At 47.6% G+C, this 14208-nt stretch overlaps 1 protein-coding gene across 1 annotated transcript in view; it reads left to right on the top strand.

The window, feature by feature from the left end:
- Positions 1–435: 435 nt before the first annotated feature.
- Positions 436–14208, top strand: part of LOC311129204 (attractin-like protein 1) — a gene marked incomplete at both ends in the record, with an annotated part of 364441 nt that continues 350668 nt past the window's right edge. The window contains 1 exon segment of the mRNA XM_084161510.1: positions 436–677. Coding sequence (XP_084017636.1) covers positions 436–677 — 242 coding nt within the window.

Here is a 14208-nt window from a genome sequence, read left to right on the forward strand (position 1 = left end):
GCTTGGAAAATACTTAATTTAGAATAGGCCTACAACTTATACACAACAATTTTCTTTGGTTTTTTAAAATGGCTTCTTAGCCTCTGGGAATAACGGTGTGTGCATTCATTAGTTCAAGAAAGTTTAATAGGAGTGCATTAAAGTCAGTGCAAATTTGCAGGCTTTGTTGTCGGATGATGCTCTAGTTGCGGGAGCTGACTCTAGCAATATGCTCAGACTCAGAGCTATGTTTCTATAGCCTATAAATAAGCCTATTTGGATGTTGAGTGTATTATTAACATTTATGGCTAGGCTATCACATGCATACGCTAAACCTTTGTTTACAAATGAGTTATTACCAATAAGTGACGTATAATTGAGTCACTCCATCTGTTTTAAGTGTGAATAAGGGAGTCATCACCAGAAAAGTAGACATTTACCTGTTTCTAAAGTAGAATGGGTGGGGACTGCCGAGGAATGCGTCTATGCACATGGACTACATATCCAAATACGAGACCCCAGGACATAAAAATATATTTTGGGGCATTCCTTATGCTGTACTTGGTGTTTTACACCGAAGCATCAGTCTCCAAGTCCTGTGATAAAAATTGCTTCTCTGGGAAATGCACCAATGGAACATGCGTCTGTGACCAAGGATGGGTTGGAGACCTGTGTCAACACTGTCAGGGAAGATTCAAGTAAGTATCCACAAAGATAATGTTTCTAAGTAACATTCTAATGGAGTATTGAGTTGTTTGATCTAGACTACTTTGTAACCTTTGTTCAAATACAAATTCCACTAGACATTATTACATCCTCGGTCTGAAGTAGCCAATTATTGGCATGCCGCTGATGCTTCAGAATCTTCAACCAATATCGAGAGCCATGACTCCGTAACCCGGCTCATTCCTTTGTTATTGCTCTCTGGCCACGCTACAATATAAAGTCTTTACATTTCCATCAAGAGGGGTTTTTGTCCAAATAATTATTTCTGGCGAATCTTATCGATTTCCCAATCAAATAGCCCTAGCAGCAGTCACCTGTAGACTCAACAGAAATATGTAATGCATAAAGCCATGTTTTTTTGACCTTGTGGTTTGGGCTTGCTATTGCTGTCATTTCATGGCTAACCTAACTTAGCAGGCGTAAAAGAAATGCCTGTGCAGAGTCCCAACGTCCAGTTTTCAGGGGAAACGGAAGCTAGGTTGAAGATACTGTTTCCCTGAAAACTGGATACATCCAGGTGTTGCTCACACCACTAAGGGTGATTCCTGGGATACACTATTTAAAGGAGAAGTTAACCCAAAATCCAGAAACTCCCAAGTGATTCCATACATTGAAACTAGTTCAGTGCAGTTTACCCTCTCCCCCTCTCTCCCTGTAGTGCTGTACTGAAACAGCTGCAAAAAACGGGTCACATGACTCGTTACGTTTCTGGATGCAGTCTACACTCTGTTCTGTTGGCAGTGAATTCATGATTCAGAAATCCGCGAAGTGTGGGCAAATTCGCTGTTTTATAGAGCTATTTTTGTCAAAAGTACTGTCGGATTTGAGTCAAGAAATGTGTACGTTTCCACCTAAAACATTGCGATGATTTTATATTATTGTTTTATGAAGCTGACTGCCACAGCAGCAGAGATGGGTAACTGCACATGTGCGCCCTTGGGGGAACTCCTGCTACATAGAAACTGCACATTATTCCCTTATCCACAGATGCAAGTTTTCTTCGGCGGATAAGTGAAGACAGCGTTACACATTAGTTATACAAAGTAATCAAACAAACTACAAATACAGTACCAGTCAAAAGTTTGGACACACCTACTCATTCAAGGGTTTTTCTTTATTTTTACTATTTTTTACATTGTAGAATAATAGTGAAGACATCAAAATTATGAAATAACACTTATGGAATCATGTAGTAACCAAAAAAGTGTTACATTTGAGCTGTTCTCGCCATAAAATGGACTTGGTCTTTTACCAAATAGGGCTATCTTCTGTATACCTTGTCACAACACAACTGATTGGCTCAAACGCATTAAGAAGTAAAGAAATTCCACATGAAGCTGATTGAGAGAATGCCAAGAGTGTGCAAAGCTGTCATCAAGGCAAAGGGTGGCTACTTTGAAGAATCTAAAATCTAAAATATATTTTGATTTGTTTAACACTTTCTTGGTTACTACATGATTCCATGTGTGTTATTTCATAGTTTTGATGTCTTCGCTATTATTCTACAATGTAGAAAATAGTAAAAATAAAGAAAAACCCTTGAATGAGTAGGTGTGTCCAAACTTTTGACTGGTACTGTATGTCTGACGATGAAATACTTGCGAGTGATGAAGAAAACTACTGGAGGTGCACAGATCGAACCGTATTTATTTAAGCCTGAGTATTCGGACGAAGAATTGAGGCAAATTGAGCTTCAGATGGCCGCTGCTGCTCTTGCCACCGAAGCCGCAGCAGTAGCTGTACCACAGACCCAACCCATCCCCAGGATCAACACAGACTGGTGATGCAGTTGTGGCAATTGCACTCCAATGCCTTGAATGAGGAATGTTTGTGCTGCGGAGAATTTGAATACGTGACTACAATTCGTACAGAAATGGAGGATGATGATGAGGAGCAGTTAGTTTACATTTGCGACCACTGGGATTTTGCTGCCAACATAAACTCTGGTGTCCAGAAAAAAAAATCTGTATTCCAAAAACGAATGGGAGACGCACCCCTGTTCCAGCTGGGCCAAATTGACAGTTATCTAACGAGTAAGTAGCTAAACTTTACTTTATTGAATGATCGCTTATCATAAACCTCTATGAGCGGGACTGTTAGTGGGTTTATGTTTTCACATTAGCCCTAAACTCTATAGCCTATGTTTATTTATCACCATGTTTTTTTTTATATTCTATTCTGCAATGTAAGGTGACACAATGTCTATTATCTCTCAACCCCCCTGGTCATGAATACATAGGGCACATATGCTAACCTGTAGAGCACCTAGGCCTATATGTATGTCTACATGATATGGTGCAATTGTAATAACACAATAAGAACACCTTGAACGTCAAGAATCAGGCTAGGCTACGTTCCTCCGCACGCTTGCTTTGTCGCTGTCTCTTCTCAAACGCGCCTTTGTATTTTGGCATTGTGCCAGATCCAGTCCATGGAAATACAGTAGCAACTGCTGTACCTTTTAGTATCCGCCGGTTTTCTGTCCCCAGAATTTCAGATTGCATAGCTGTGTCCCAATCCAAAGGCAGCTACCTACCTGCCTCTAAAGGCACCTACCTTAGTAGGTAGCACTTTTCCAGTAGGTAACTGCTATTTGGGACAGGATTCGAAGGCAGCATCACGTGACAACGCATTCACAATTCTACCGAGCGCAGGACGTTTGCTTACATTGTAGCCACTGTAGCAGCGTAAGCACCATCATTAAGTTTGCCGACGACACAACAGTGGTAGGCCTGATCACCGACAACGATGAGACAACCTATAGGAAGGAGGTCAGAGACCTGGCCGTGTGGTGCCAGGATAACAACCTCTCCCTCAACGTGACCAAGAATAAGGAGATGATTGTGGACTACAGGAAAAAAAAGAGGACTGAGCACGCCCCCATTCTCATCGACGGGGCTGTAGTGGAACAGGTTGAGAGCTTCAAGTTCCTTGGTGTCCACATCACCAACGAACTATCATGGTCCAAACACACTAAGACAGTCGTGAAGAGGGCACGACAAAGCCTATTCCCCCTCAGGAGACTGAAAAGATTTGCCATGGGTCCTCAGATCCTCAAAAAATTCTACAGCTGCACCATCGAGAGCATCCTGACTGGTTGCATCACCGCCTGGTATGGCAACTGCTTGGCCTCCGACCGCAAGGCACTACAGAGGGTAGTGCATACGGCCCAGTACATCACTGGGGCCAAGCTTCCTGCCATCCAGGACCTCTATACCAGGCGGTGTCAGAGGAAGGCCCTCAAAATTGTCAAAGACTCCAGCCACCCTAGTCATAGACTGTTGTCTCTGCTACCGCACGGCAAGCGGTACCGGAGTGCCAAGTCTAGGTCCAAAAGACTTCTCAACAGCTTCTACCCCCAAGCCATAAGACTCCTGAACAGCTAATCATGGCTACCCGGACTATTTACACTGCCCCCCACCCCCACCCCCCACCCCATCTTTTTACGCTGCTGCTACTCTGTTAATTATTTATGCATAGTCACTTTAACTCTACCCACATGTACATATTACTTCAACTACCTCAACTAGCCGGTGCCCCCGCACATTGACTCTGCACCGGTACCCCCCTGTATGTATAGCCTCCCTACTGTTATTTTATTTTACTTCTGCTCTTTTTTTCTCAACACTTTTTTGTTGTTGTTTTATTTTACTTTTTTTATTTAAAATAAATGCACTGTTGGTTAAGGGCTGTAAGTAAGCATTTCACTGTAATGTCTGCACCTGTTGTATTCGGCGCATGTGGCCAATACAATTTGATTTGATTTGATTTGAACTAGTGCTAGCATCGATCTCCTCAGTACCTGGTAATGAATTATCCTGCGGCATAGGTTCCCCCTCTCGCATATTGCTTGGTCTGCAGCTCCATTGTTGTGGACAGACAAGCTTGCTTGGATGCATGATACAGGATAAGATTTTTTGAGATAGCTAAATAAGCTATTTTACTGACTGTTTAAGAATGATTAATAGCCACAATAGTGGTGTTTCACTGGGAAGCTAATATTGCATTAGAGCTGCTAATGTTTGTTCTAATGAGTAGGCTTACATTGTGATTAATTCATACTACTATCATACCTCTGCATATTATTAAATTACACTGATGTTCAGGATAACATGGTTTAATATTAGTTGATAACTGATATTGAAAGGTGATATGATGCAGTCTAAGTAGATTAGAAGGCCTAGGCTACTTCATCCTAATGTAAGCTAAATGCATTGGATACAAATACTGGCATGTGATAAAGGATAACATGTCCAATATAATTCTATAAATGCATATCAAACATATCTATTAAATGAAATGAATACAGCATTGTAATATTATTGATGCCTTTCACTCTCCTTGCAGGGGATTAGACAGATGAACTGCAAACACCAGATGCCCAAGCTTCAAAACCAGAAGCATGGATACACCAACACTTGTCATTTTGAATAAATATTGACATTTTTATTGGTTTTCCTGTATCTGTACATGAGTTCTTAAAACAAAGTCCATTGTACAAAATAGGTAATTCCCAAGTGAGGGACATTTTAAGTAGATTAACATCCAACATCCATAAGCTTATTCAGTAGATGAGGGCAAATTTAGTCATGACCGCCACAGGTTTTTTATACACAGGACAGGAGTTTACAAGTTTTTGTTCCAGCCCTTTACTAACACCTCATTCAACTAATTGTGGTCTAAATTGAAGACTTGCACACAGTGCAAACCCCCAGGGACAAAAAAATCATGTCTGAATGAGGAGAATGAGCTTCACAAGGTACAATGTCCTGACACATCTGCATGATAAACAATAACATGGGTGAATTTATTTCTATCTAACACTGTGATGTTGCACACTCCATAATAAGATCCTGGGATATGGTGACTATCCTAGTGGCTGGGAGGTTCCCAACAAGTTCTTTACATCTGCAGGGTGTCAGGGTGATATTTCCTTCAAGCTGGAACAAGCAGAGACAAGGGTGGAAAAATTAACCTACTGCTCAAATTTCAGTGCTGGTTCAAGTCGTTGAAGTCACAACTACCTTTATTAATGTCCAATCTTTTTGTTAACAGTTTAACATATTTTTAGGCTTGTTCAGTTGATTACAGTAAGAGTAAAATAACTTAGCCTCTAATTTTAACTAGTAACACCAAACCCAATTGAAAGTGACGAGAAAGTTAGCTAATGTTAGGTAAACAGACACTGCATGCAGCTAGTTAGTAAGCTAGCTAAACAGACTCATCAACAGAATGCACAAATAACTTGTCTGGCTAGCAAGGCTAGAATGAACAGAACAAAAAAAAATTAACATGTCTTACCTCCAATTGAGTTGGGCAAGACTGTTTTCTCCTGTCAAGCCAATGCAATGGAGTGAAACGCGATCAGGTGCCCACTTCATTCCCTGAAAACAAATGGGGAAAAAACTATTTGCTACATGTCTATTTGCTACATGTTCGGGTCTTCACAATTGACACATTGCTGAATCTACGATTAGGCCTAGTTTGTTTAGAGATCGCCTACTAACGTTAGCTAGCTATTGCGCAGCAAGGTAATATGGGATAGCCTTCCCAGCGAAGGATACATGGGATGCTGCCTTCTTCTGCTTCTCTCTGTATCTTTATCAGAAAACAGTACAATTTGGTGCGTTCTTCCCTTGATTTCCTGTACAAAGTGCAGCCAGGGACCGAATAGCCAGCTTGCTCTTGCAGCCATATATTTTTACACTTTGCGTAACTAACTTTACCTGCGATATGCCTAACTCTATCAACTTTCGCACCAGCACCTTCTCCCCCCCCCCCAAAAAAAAAATAAACTTGAATTTGTGACATCAAGCTCCATAAAAAGGCATATCGTAATGTTTCCATGTAGCAGGATCACCACCACAAGGGCGCACATACGCGGTTGCTACCCATCTCTGCTGCTGTGGCAGTCAGCTACATAAATAAATGATATAAAATAATCACAAATGTTTTAGGTGGAAAAGTACACATTTCCTGACCCAAAACCGATAGTACTTTTGACAAAAATAGCTCATTCGGCCAGACGCTTTCAATAAAATAACACATTTGTCCACACTTTTTTGAATTTCTGAATCATGAATTCACTGGCAACAGAGCAGAGCTAGGCTTGCATCCAGCAACGTCACGAGTCACGTGACCCATTTTTTTTTGCAGCTGTTTCACTACAGCACTACAGGGAGAGAGAGGGGGAGAGGGCAAACTCGTTTCAATGTATGGAATCACTTGGGAGTTTCTGGATTTTGGGTAAACTTGGGTACATTTTGGCGTCCACATGCTTTCCATCCGAAACAATTTGTGCATATATTATGATTACATTTTGTAACGTTTTTGTTCGTTTTGGTCTTCGGCTGTTTGTGCACGCAATCTTAGTCAGATGTAAATTTGCGTGACTAAGACCTCCTCGGCAAAAACGTAACTCAAGAAATTGTCATTAATTTCTATCTTATATTAATTCAGACTATTTTGAGGAAGTGTATACTGGCTACGGTGTCTCAAGAGGGACAAACAGTACTATTGCCACTTTTTTCTTGTTTTTCAAGCAGTCTTTTAAGGGTGTATGCGAGGCACAGCCGTTCACTTTGCCTAGCTGAGTTCAGCTAGGAGAAAACCGAACCTAGTATGCAAACACCTAAACACTCCCCCATCTCTCTTTTTCTGAGAGCCCAGCTGAGGTATGGTCCATGTCTGGTTTCAAACCACACGTGATTAGAGGTTTAATCATGTTGTGGGCATGTATTTACTTGACTGGATGTTTCATCAAGGTCTGATCTGTCTTTTCTATGCCATATGTTTTATAATGTGATATTAATTGGTCATAAAATATCAATTGTAAATCAGTGGATGTTGGTCAGAGAGGGTAGGCCTATCATCAGTTCATAGTTCTCTGGTTGATATCTCATGTCAGTATCCATAATGACATGGCCAGATCCATATCTGGTATCAGAATGCTGAATGCATAGAAATACAGACGTAAAGTGGAATATGATCATAAGCTAGGTCACAAGGTACTGATACTACTGATACTGAGCTAAACTAAGCTACTGATACGTTTCTGCAGTGGCATCACTAAACAGCACTGCATTGACTCTGGTGCTCAATGCAGTTCTGTCTCTGAGTCCACCATAATAGTCCACTTAGAATGGACTGCCAAGTCTCGTTCTGCAGTCTGGAATAAGTCTCCATTTCAGTAGACATCCATTTTATCGATCATGACGTTGGGAATGCAGTGGGGCTTTTGGCAAGGCAAGTATTTAGCGCCACGCCATTTCGCCGAGAAAGGGTAGCTGCAGCTCAATATGACGACCGGAGTATGGGCGAGTGGGTGTGTCGATAGGAAAGTAGTGGGCGTGTGGAAAGGAGTGGGTGTGTATAAAGCGCTCTGCTATAGGTTAGACGGTTTTGATTAAGCAGTGTTTTTTGTTTCTTACCACGCAACTAACGTACCGCGAGAGGATGAGTCTGAGTTGTATTTCACTGTTAGTTTTACACAAATCATTGTAAATGTTCAAATCGAATTGTATTTGTCACATACACGTGTTTAGCAGATGTTATTGCGGGTGTAGCGAAATGCTTGTGCTTCTAGCTCCAACAGTGCTGTAATATCTAACAAGTAATATCTAACAATTTCACAACATATACCCAATACACACAAATCTAGTAAGGAATGGAATTTAAGAATATATACATATTTGGACAAGCAATGACAGAGTGTGTGACGAGGTGTGAATGAAGGAGTCAGGTGCAGGAGGTAAAATACCGAAGTCCAGAGTTTATTCCGTTTACATAAATCAAACGCCCAAAGCGTCAAACGAAACTATTACAAGGGAAACATCCACCTTGGCATAAACACAGTGAATAGTAGCTCAACCGAGCTACACGCTCTCACAACAAACAATCACTCACAAAGACAAGGGGAACAGAGGGAACACTTATAGACATACTAATTAGGGGAATGAGAACCAGGTGTGTGTGATTGACAAGACATGACAAGTGGAGTGACGAGAATGGGATCGGCAGTAGCTAGTACTCCAGTGACGACGAACGCCGAAGCCTGCCCGTACCAGGAGGGGGGGCAGCCTCGGCAGAAGTGGTGACAGTACACCCCCCCCCCACCCCCCCAATGCGCGGCTCCAGCAGTGCGCCGACCCCGGCCTCAGGGACGGCCAGGAGGACGCGGAGCAGGGCGATGGTGGAAATCCCTCAACAGGGAGGGATCGAGGATGTCCCGCCTTGGGACCCAGCACCGTTCCTCCGGACCGTACCCCTCCCACTCCACGAGATACTGAAGGCCCCCCACCCGACGCCTCGAATCCAGGATGGAACGGACCAAGTATGCCGGAGCCCCCTCAATGTCCAGAGGAGGTGGAGGAACCTCCCGCACCTCAGACTCCTGGAGCGGACCAGCTACCACCGGCCTGAGGAGAGACACATGAAATGAGGGGTTAATACTGTAATCAGGGGGGAGTAACAACCTTTATGTCACCTCGTTTATTCTCCTCAGGACTTTAAACGGCCCCACAAACCGCAGGCTCAGCTTCCGGCAGGGCAGGCGGAGGTGCAGATTCTGTGTCGAGAGCCAGACCCGATCCCCCGGTATGAACACCGGGGCCTCCCTGCGGTGGCAGTCAGCGTTGGCCTTCTGATAATGCACAGCGCGCTGGAGGCGAACGTGGGCAGCGTCCCAAGTCTCCTCCGCCCCCCGAAACCAGTCATCCACCACAGGAGCCTCGGTCTGGCTCTGGTGCCAGGACTGATTGGTAACCTAAAACACATTGGAAGGGTGTTAAGTTAGTGGAGGAGTGGCGGAGAGAGTTCTGAGCATATTCTGCCCATGGCAGGAAAACCAACCACTCCCCCGGCCGGTCCTGACAGTAGGTCCGCAGGAACCTACCCACATCTTGATTCACCCTTTCCACCTGCCCATTACTCTCGGGGTGAAATCCAGACGTCAGGCTGACCGAGACCCCCAGACGTACCATGAACTCCTTCCAGACTCTAGACGTGAACTGGGGACCTCGGTCGGACACTATATCCTCTGGTACCCTGTAGTGCCGGAAGACGTGAGTAAACAGAGCCTCCGCAGTTTGTAGGGCCGTGGGGAGACTGAGCAGAGGAAGGAGGCAGCAGGACTTTGAAAAGCGGTCCACAACGACCAGGATAGTGGTGTTACCTTGGGAGTGGGGAAGATCAGTGAGAAAATCAATACTCAGGTGAGACCATGGTCGTTGTGGAACTGGTAAAGGTTGTAACTTACCCGATGGGAGGTGCCTAGGTGCCTTACTCTGGGCGCACACTGAGCATGAGGAAACATACACCCTCACGTCCTTAGCCAAGGTAGGCCACCAGTACTTTTCGGTCAGGCAGCGCATTGTACGACCGATACCTGGATGACCAGAGGAGGGTGACGTGTGTGCCCAGTAGATCAGACGATCACGGATAAGCGCAGGCACCTGCAGCCCAGCTGGACACTGTGGTGGAGATGGATCTGTGCGTAATTCCTGCGCTATATCTGCGTCCATCGCCCATACTACCGGCGCCACAATGCATGAGGCCGGGAGTATAGGGTTGTTGTCTCTGGGCCTCTCCTCTGTGTCATACAGCCGAGACAGTGCGTCTGCCTTCACGTTCTTCGTACCCGGAGTGTATGAGAGTGTGAAATCAAACCAGGTGAGGAAGAGGGCCCACCTGGCCTGGCGAGGATTCAGCCTCCTCGCGCTGCCCGAATGTATCCAGGTTACGGTGGTCTGTCCAGACGAGGAAATGGTGTTTCGCCCCTTCGATCCAATGTCTCCACACCGTCAAAGCTCGGACAACAGCCAGCAGCTCCCGATCACCAACGCCATAGTTCTGCTCCACTGAGCTGAGCTTCTTAGAAAATAAGGCACAGGGGCGGAGCTTGGGTGGTGTGCCCGAGCGTTGGGATAAGACAGCTCCTATCCCTACCTCGGACGCATCCACCTCCACTACGAACGGTAGTGATGGATCGGGGTGAGCCAGTACCGGGGCTGAGGTGAACAGACCCCGCAATCTACTGAAGGCCAAATCAGCCTCAACAGACCAGCGGAGCCGGGATGGCCCACCCTTCAACAAGGAGGTAATGGGAGCTGTGACCTTGCCAAAGCCCTGAATAAACCTTCGATAGTAGTTGGCAAAGCCAAGGAAGAGCTAAACCTCCTTTACCGTGGTTGGAGTCGGCCAATTATGCACGGCTGCAATGCGGTCTCCCTCCATCTCCACACCTGTGGTGGTAATGCGATATCCGAGGAAGGAGATTGACTGCTGGAAAAACTCACACTTCTCTGCCTTGGCATAAAGATCATTTTCCAGCAGTCGGACCAGTACCTTGCGAACCAGGGACACATGCTCGGCGCGTGTAGCGGAATACACCAGGATGTCATCGATGTAGACCACTGTCACGATCGTCTGAGGAAACGGACCAATACGCAGCGCGTGGAGTGAACATGATGACTTTATTTAAATAAAAGCAACCACGAAAACAACAAACAAATGACGATAGTGAAGTCCTACAGTGACTATGCCTGAACCTGGAACAAAAACCCACAATTCCCACAGGAAAACAATCAGAATAAATATGGCTCCCAATCAGAGATAACGAGCCGACAGCTGACACTCGTTACCTCCGATTGGGAGTCATCGACCAATCCTAGAAATAAACCCCACAGAACTGCAAACATAGAAATACACCCAAATTACCCAACAAAACAAATACACCCTGGCTCAAATACAAACGTCCCGGAGCCAGAGTGTCACAGTACCCCCCCCTAAAGGTGCGAACTCCGGGCGCACCAGCATACAGTCTAGGGGAGGGTCTGGGTGGGCGTCTGTCCACGGTGGCGGTTCTGGCCCTGGTCGTGGTCCCCAACCCACCTTAGTCACTATCCGCTTCCGTAGCCTCCTCCACATGACCACCCCCCAACTAAACCCCACTGGATTAAGGGGCGGCACCGGACTAAAGGGCAGCACCGGACTAAGGGGCAGCACCGGACTAAGGGGCAGTACCGGACTAAGGGGTAGCACCAGGATAAGGGGCAGCACCGGGCTAAGGGACAGCACCGGACTCAATGGCGGATCCTGGCTGGCTGGCTCTGGCGGATCCTGGCTGGACGGCTCTGGCGGATCCTGGCTGGACGGCTCATGGCTGGCTGAAGGATCTGGCTGCTCATGGCTGGCTGACGGATCTGGCTGCTCATGGCTGGCCGACGGATCTGGCTGCTCATGGCTGGCCGACGGATCTGGCTGCTCATGGCTGGCCGACGGATCTGGCTGCTCATGGCTGGCTGAAGGATCTGGCTGCTCATGGCTGGCTGAAGGCTCTGGCTGATCCTGTCTGGCGGAAGGCTCTGGCTGATCCTGTCTGGCAGAAGGCTCTGGCTGATCCTGTCTGGCAGAAGGCTCTGGCTGATCCTGTCTGGCGGAAGGCTCTGGCTGATCCTGTCTGGCGGAAGGCTCTGGCTGATCCTGTCTGGCAGAAGGCTCTAGCGGCTCCGGTCTGGCGGACGGCTCTGACGGCTCATGGCAGACGGGCGGCTTAAGCGCCTTTGGGCAGACGGGCAGTTCAGGCCCCGTTGGGCAGACGGCAGACTCTGGCCGTCTGAGGCGCACCGTAGGCCTGGTGCGTGGTGCCGGAACTGGAGGTACCGGGCTGAGGACACGCATCTCAGGGCTAGTGCGGGGAGAAGCAACAGGGCATGCTGGACCCTGGGGACGCACATGAGGCCTAGTGCGGAGAGAAGCAACAGGGCATGCTGGACCCTGGGGACGCACATAAGGCCTAGTGCGTGGTGCCGGAACTGGTGGTCCCGGGCTGAGGACACGCATCTCAGGGCTAGTGCGGGGAGCAGCAACAGGCCGGACCGGGCTGGCGACGCGCACCGTAGGTTTGGTGCGAGTGGCAGGAACAGGCCGGGTCGGGCTGGCGACGCGCACCGTAGGCTTGGTGCGGGTGGCAGGAACAGGCCGGGCTGGGCTGGCGACGCACACCGTAGACTTGGTGCGGGTGGCAGGAACAGGCCGGACCGGGCTGGCGACGCACACCGTAGACTTGGTGCGGGTGGCAGGAACAGGCCGGACCGGGCTGTGGAGACGGATAGGAGGCCTGGAGTGAACAGCGGCCACCACCCGTCCTGGCTGAATGCCTACCCTCACACACTCTGTGTGAGGCATCCGCACAGGACGTACAGGGCGGTGTACCCCTGGCCTGGTGGCCTCCTGGATTCGCCCCATCTTTGCCTCCGTCGTCCATGCCGTGTGCTTGATGCGTGGAGTCGGAACAGGTCGGGCTGGGCTGGCCACGCACACCGTAGGCTTCCTACGTGGCACAGGAACCGGCCGGGCTGGACTGGCGACGCACACCGTGGGCTTGATGCGTGGAGTAGGAACAGGCCGGTCCGTACTGGGAACACACACCACTGGCTTTAACTGGGGATCAGGAACGGGCCGGACCGGACTGGTAACACCCATCAGTCTCTCACGCCGTGCCGCAACAACCTCCCTTCCTCTACTCGCCAATGGCTCCCGTAATCCGATAGCCTTCTCTCCACATCTCCCTGTGGCAGCCTCCTGCTGCCCAACCGCCCAAGCCATGTGCCCCCCCCAAAAAACTTTTTGGGGTTGCCTCTCGTCCCTCCGACGATGGCCCTGCCGACGCCGTTGTTCCTCTCTCCGTCGCCTCTCCACTGTCTCGCTCCATGGACGGCGATCCATCCCCTCCAGGATCTCCTCCCAAGTCCAGGACCCTTTTCCGTCCAAAATCTCCTCCCATGTCCAGACCTTTGGAGCTGGGTCCTGTTGCCGCTTGACACGCTGCTTGGTCCTTTTGTGGTGGGTTTTTCTGTCACGATCGTCTGAGGAAACGGACCAATACGCAGCGCGTGGAGTGAACATGATGACTTTATTTAAATAAAAGCAACCACGAAAACAACAAACAAATGACGATAGTGAAGTCCTACAGTGACTATGCCTGAACCTGGAACAAAAACCCACAATTCCCACAGGAAAACAATCAGAATAAATATGGCTCCCAATCAGAGATAACGAGCCGACAGCTGACACTCGTTACCTCCGATTGGGAGTCATCGACCAATCCTAGAAATAAACCCCACAGAACTGCAAACATAGAAATACACCCAAATTACCCAACAAAACAAATACACCCTGGCTCAAATACAAACGTCCCGGAGCCAGAGTGTCACAACCACCACACTGCGACCAAGCATGTCCCGAAACACCTAGTTCACAAAGGACTGGAATACGGTTGGAGTATTCATCAAACCGTAGGGCATCACCAGGTATTCATAATGCCCCGAGGTTGTGCTGAATGCTGTTTTCCACTCATCCCCTTCCCGAATACACACCAGGTTGTAGGCACTCCTGAGGTCTAATTTGGTGAAAAAGCGGGCCCCATGCATTGACTCAATCACTGAAGGAATGAGGGGAAGAGGATAACTAAATCGTACCGTCACATTATTCAGTGGTCAATAA

Source organism: Coregonus lavaretus (genome assembly GCF_964263955.1).
Source record: "Coregonus lavaretus genome assembly, chromosome: 1".
Classification (NCBI taxonomy): domain Eukaryota; kingdom Metazoa; phylum Chordata; class Actinopteri; order Salmoniformes; family Salmonidae; genus Coregonus; species Coregonus lavaretus.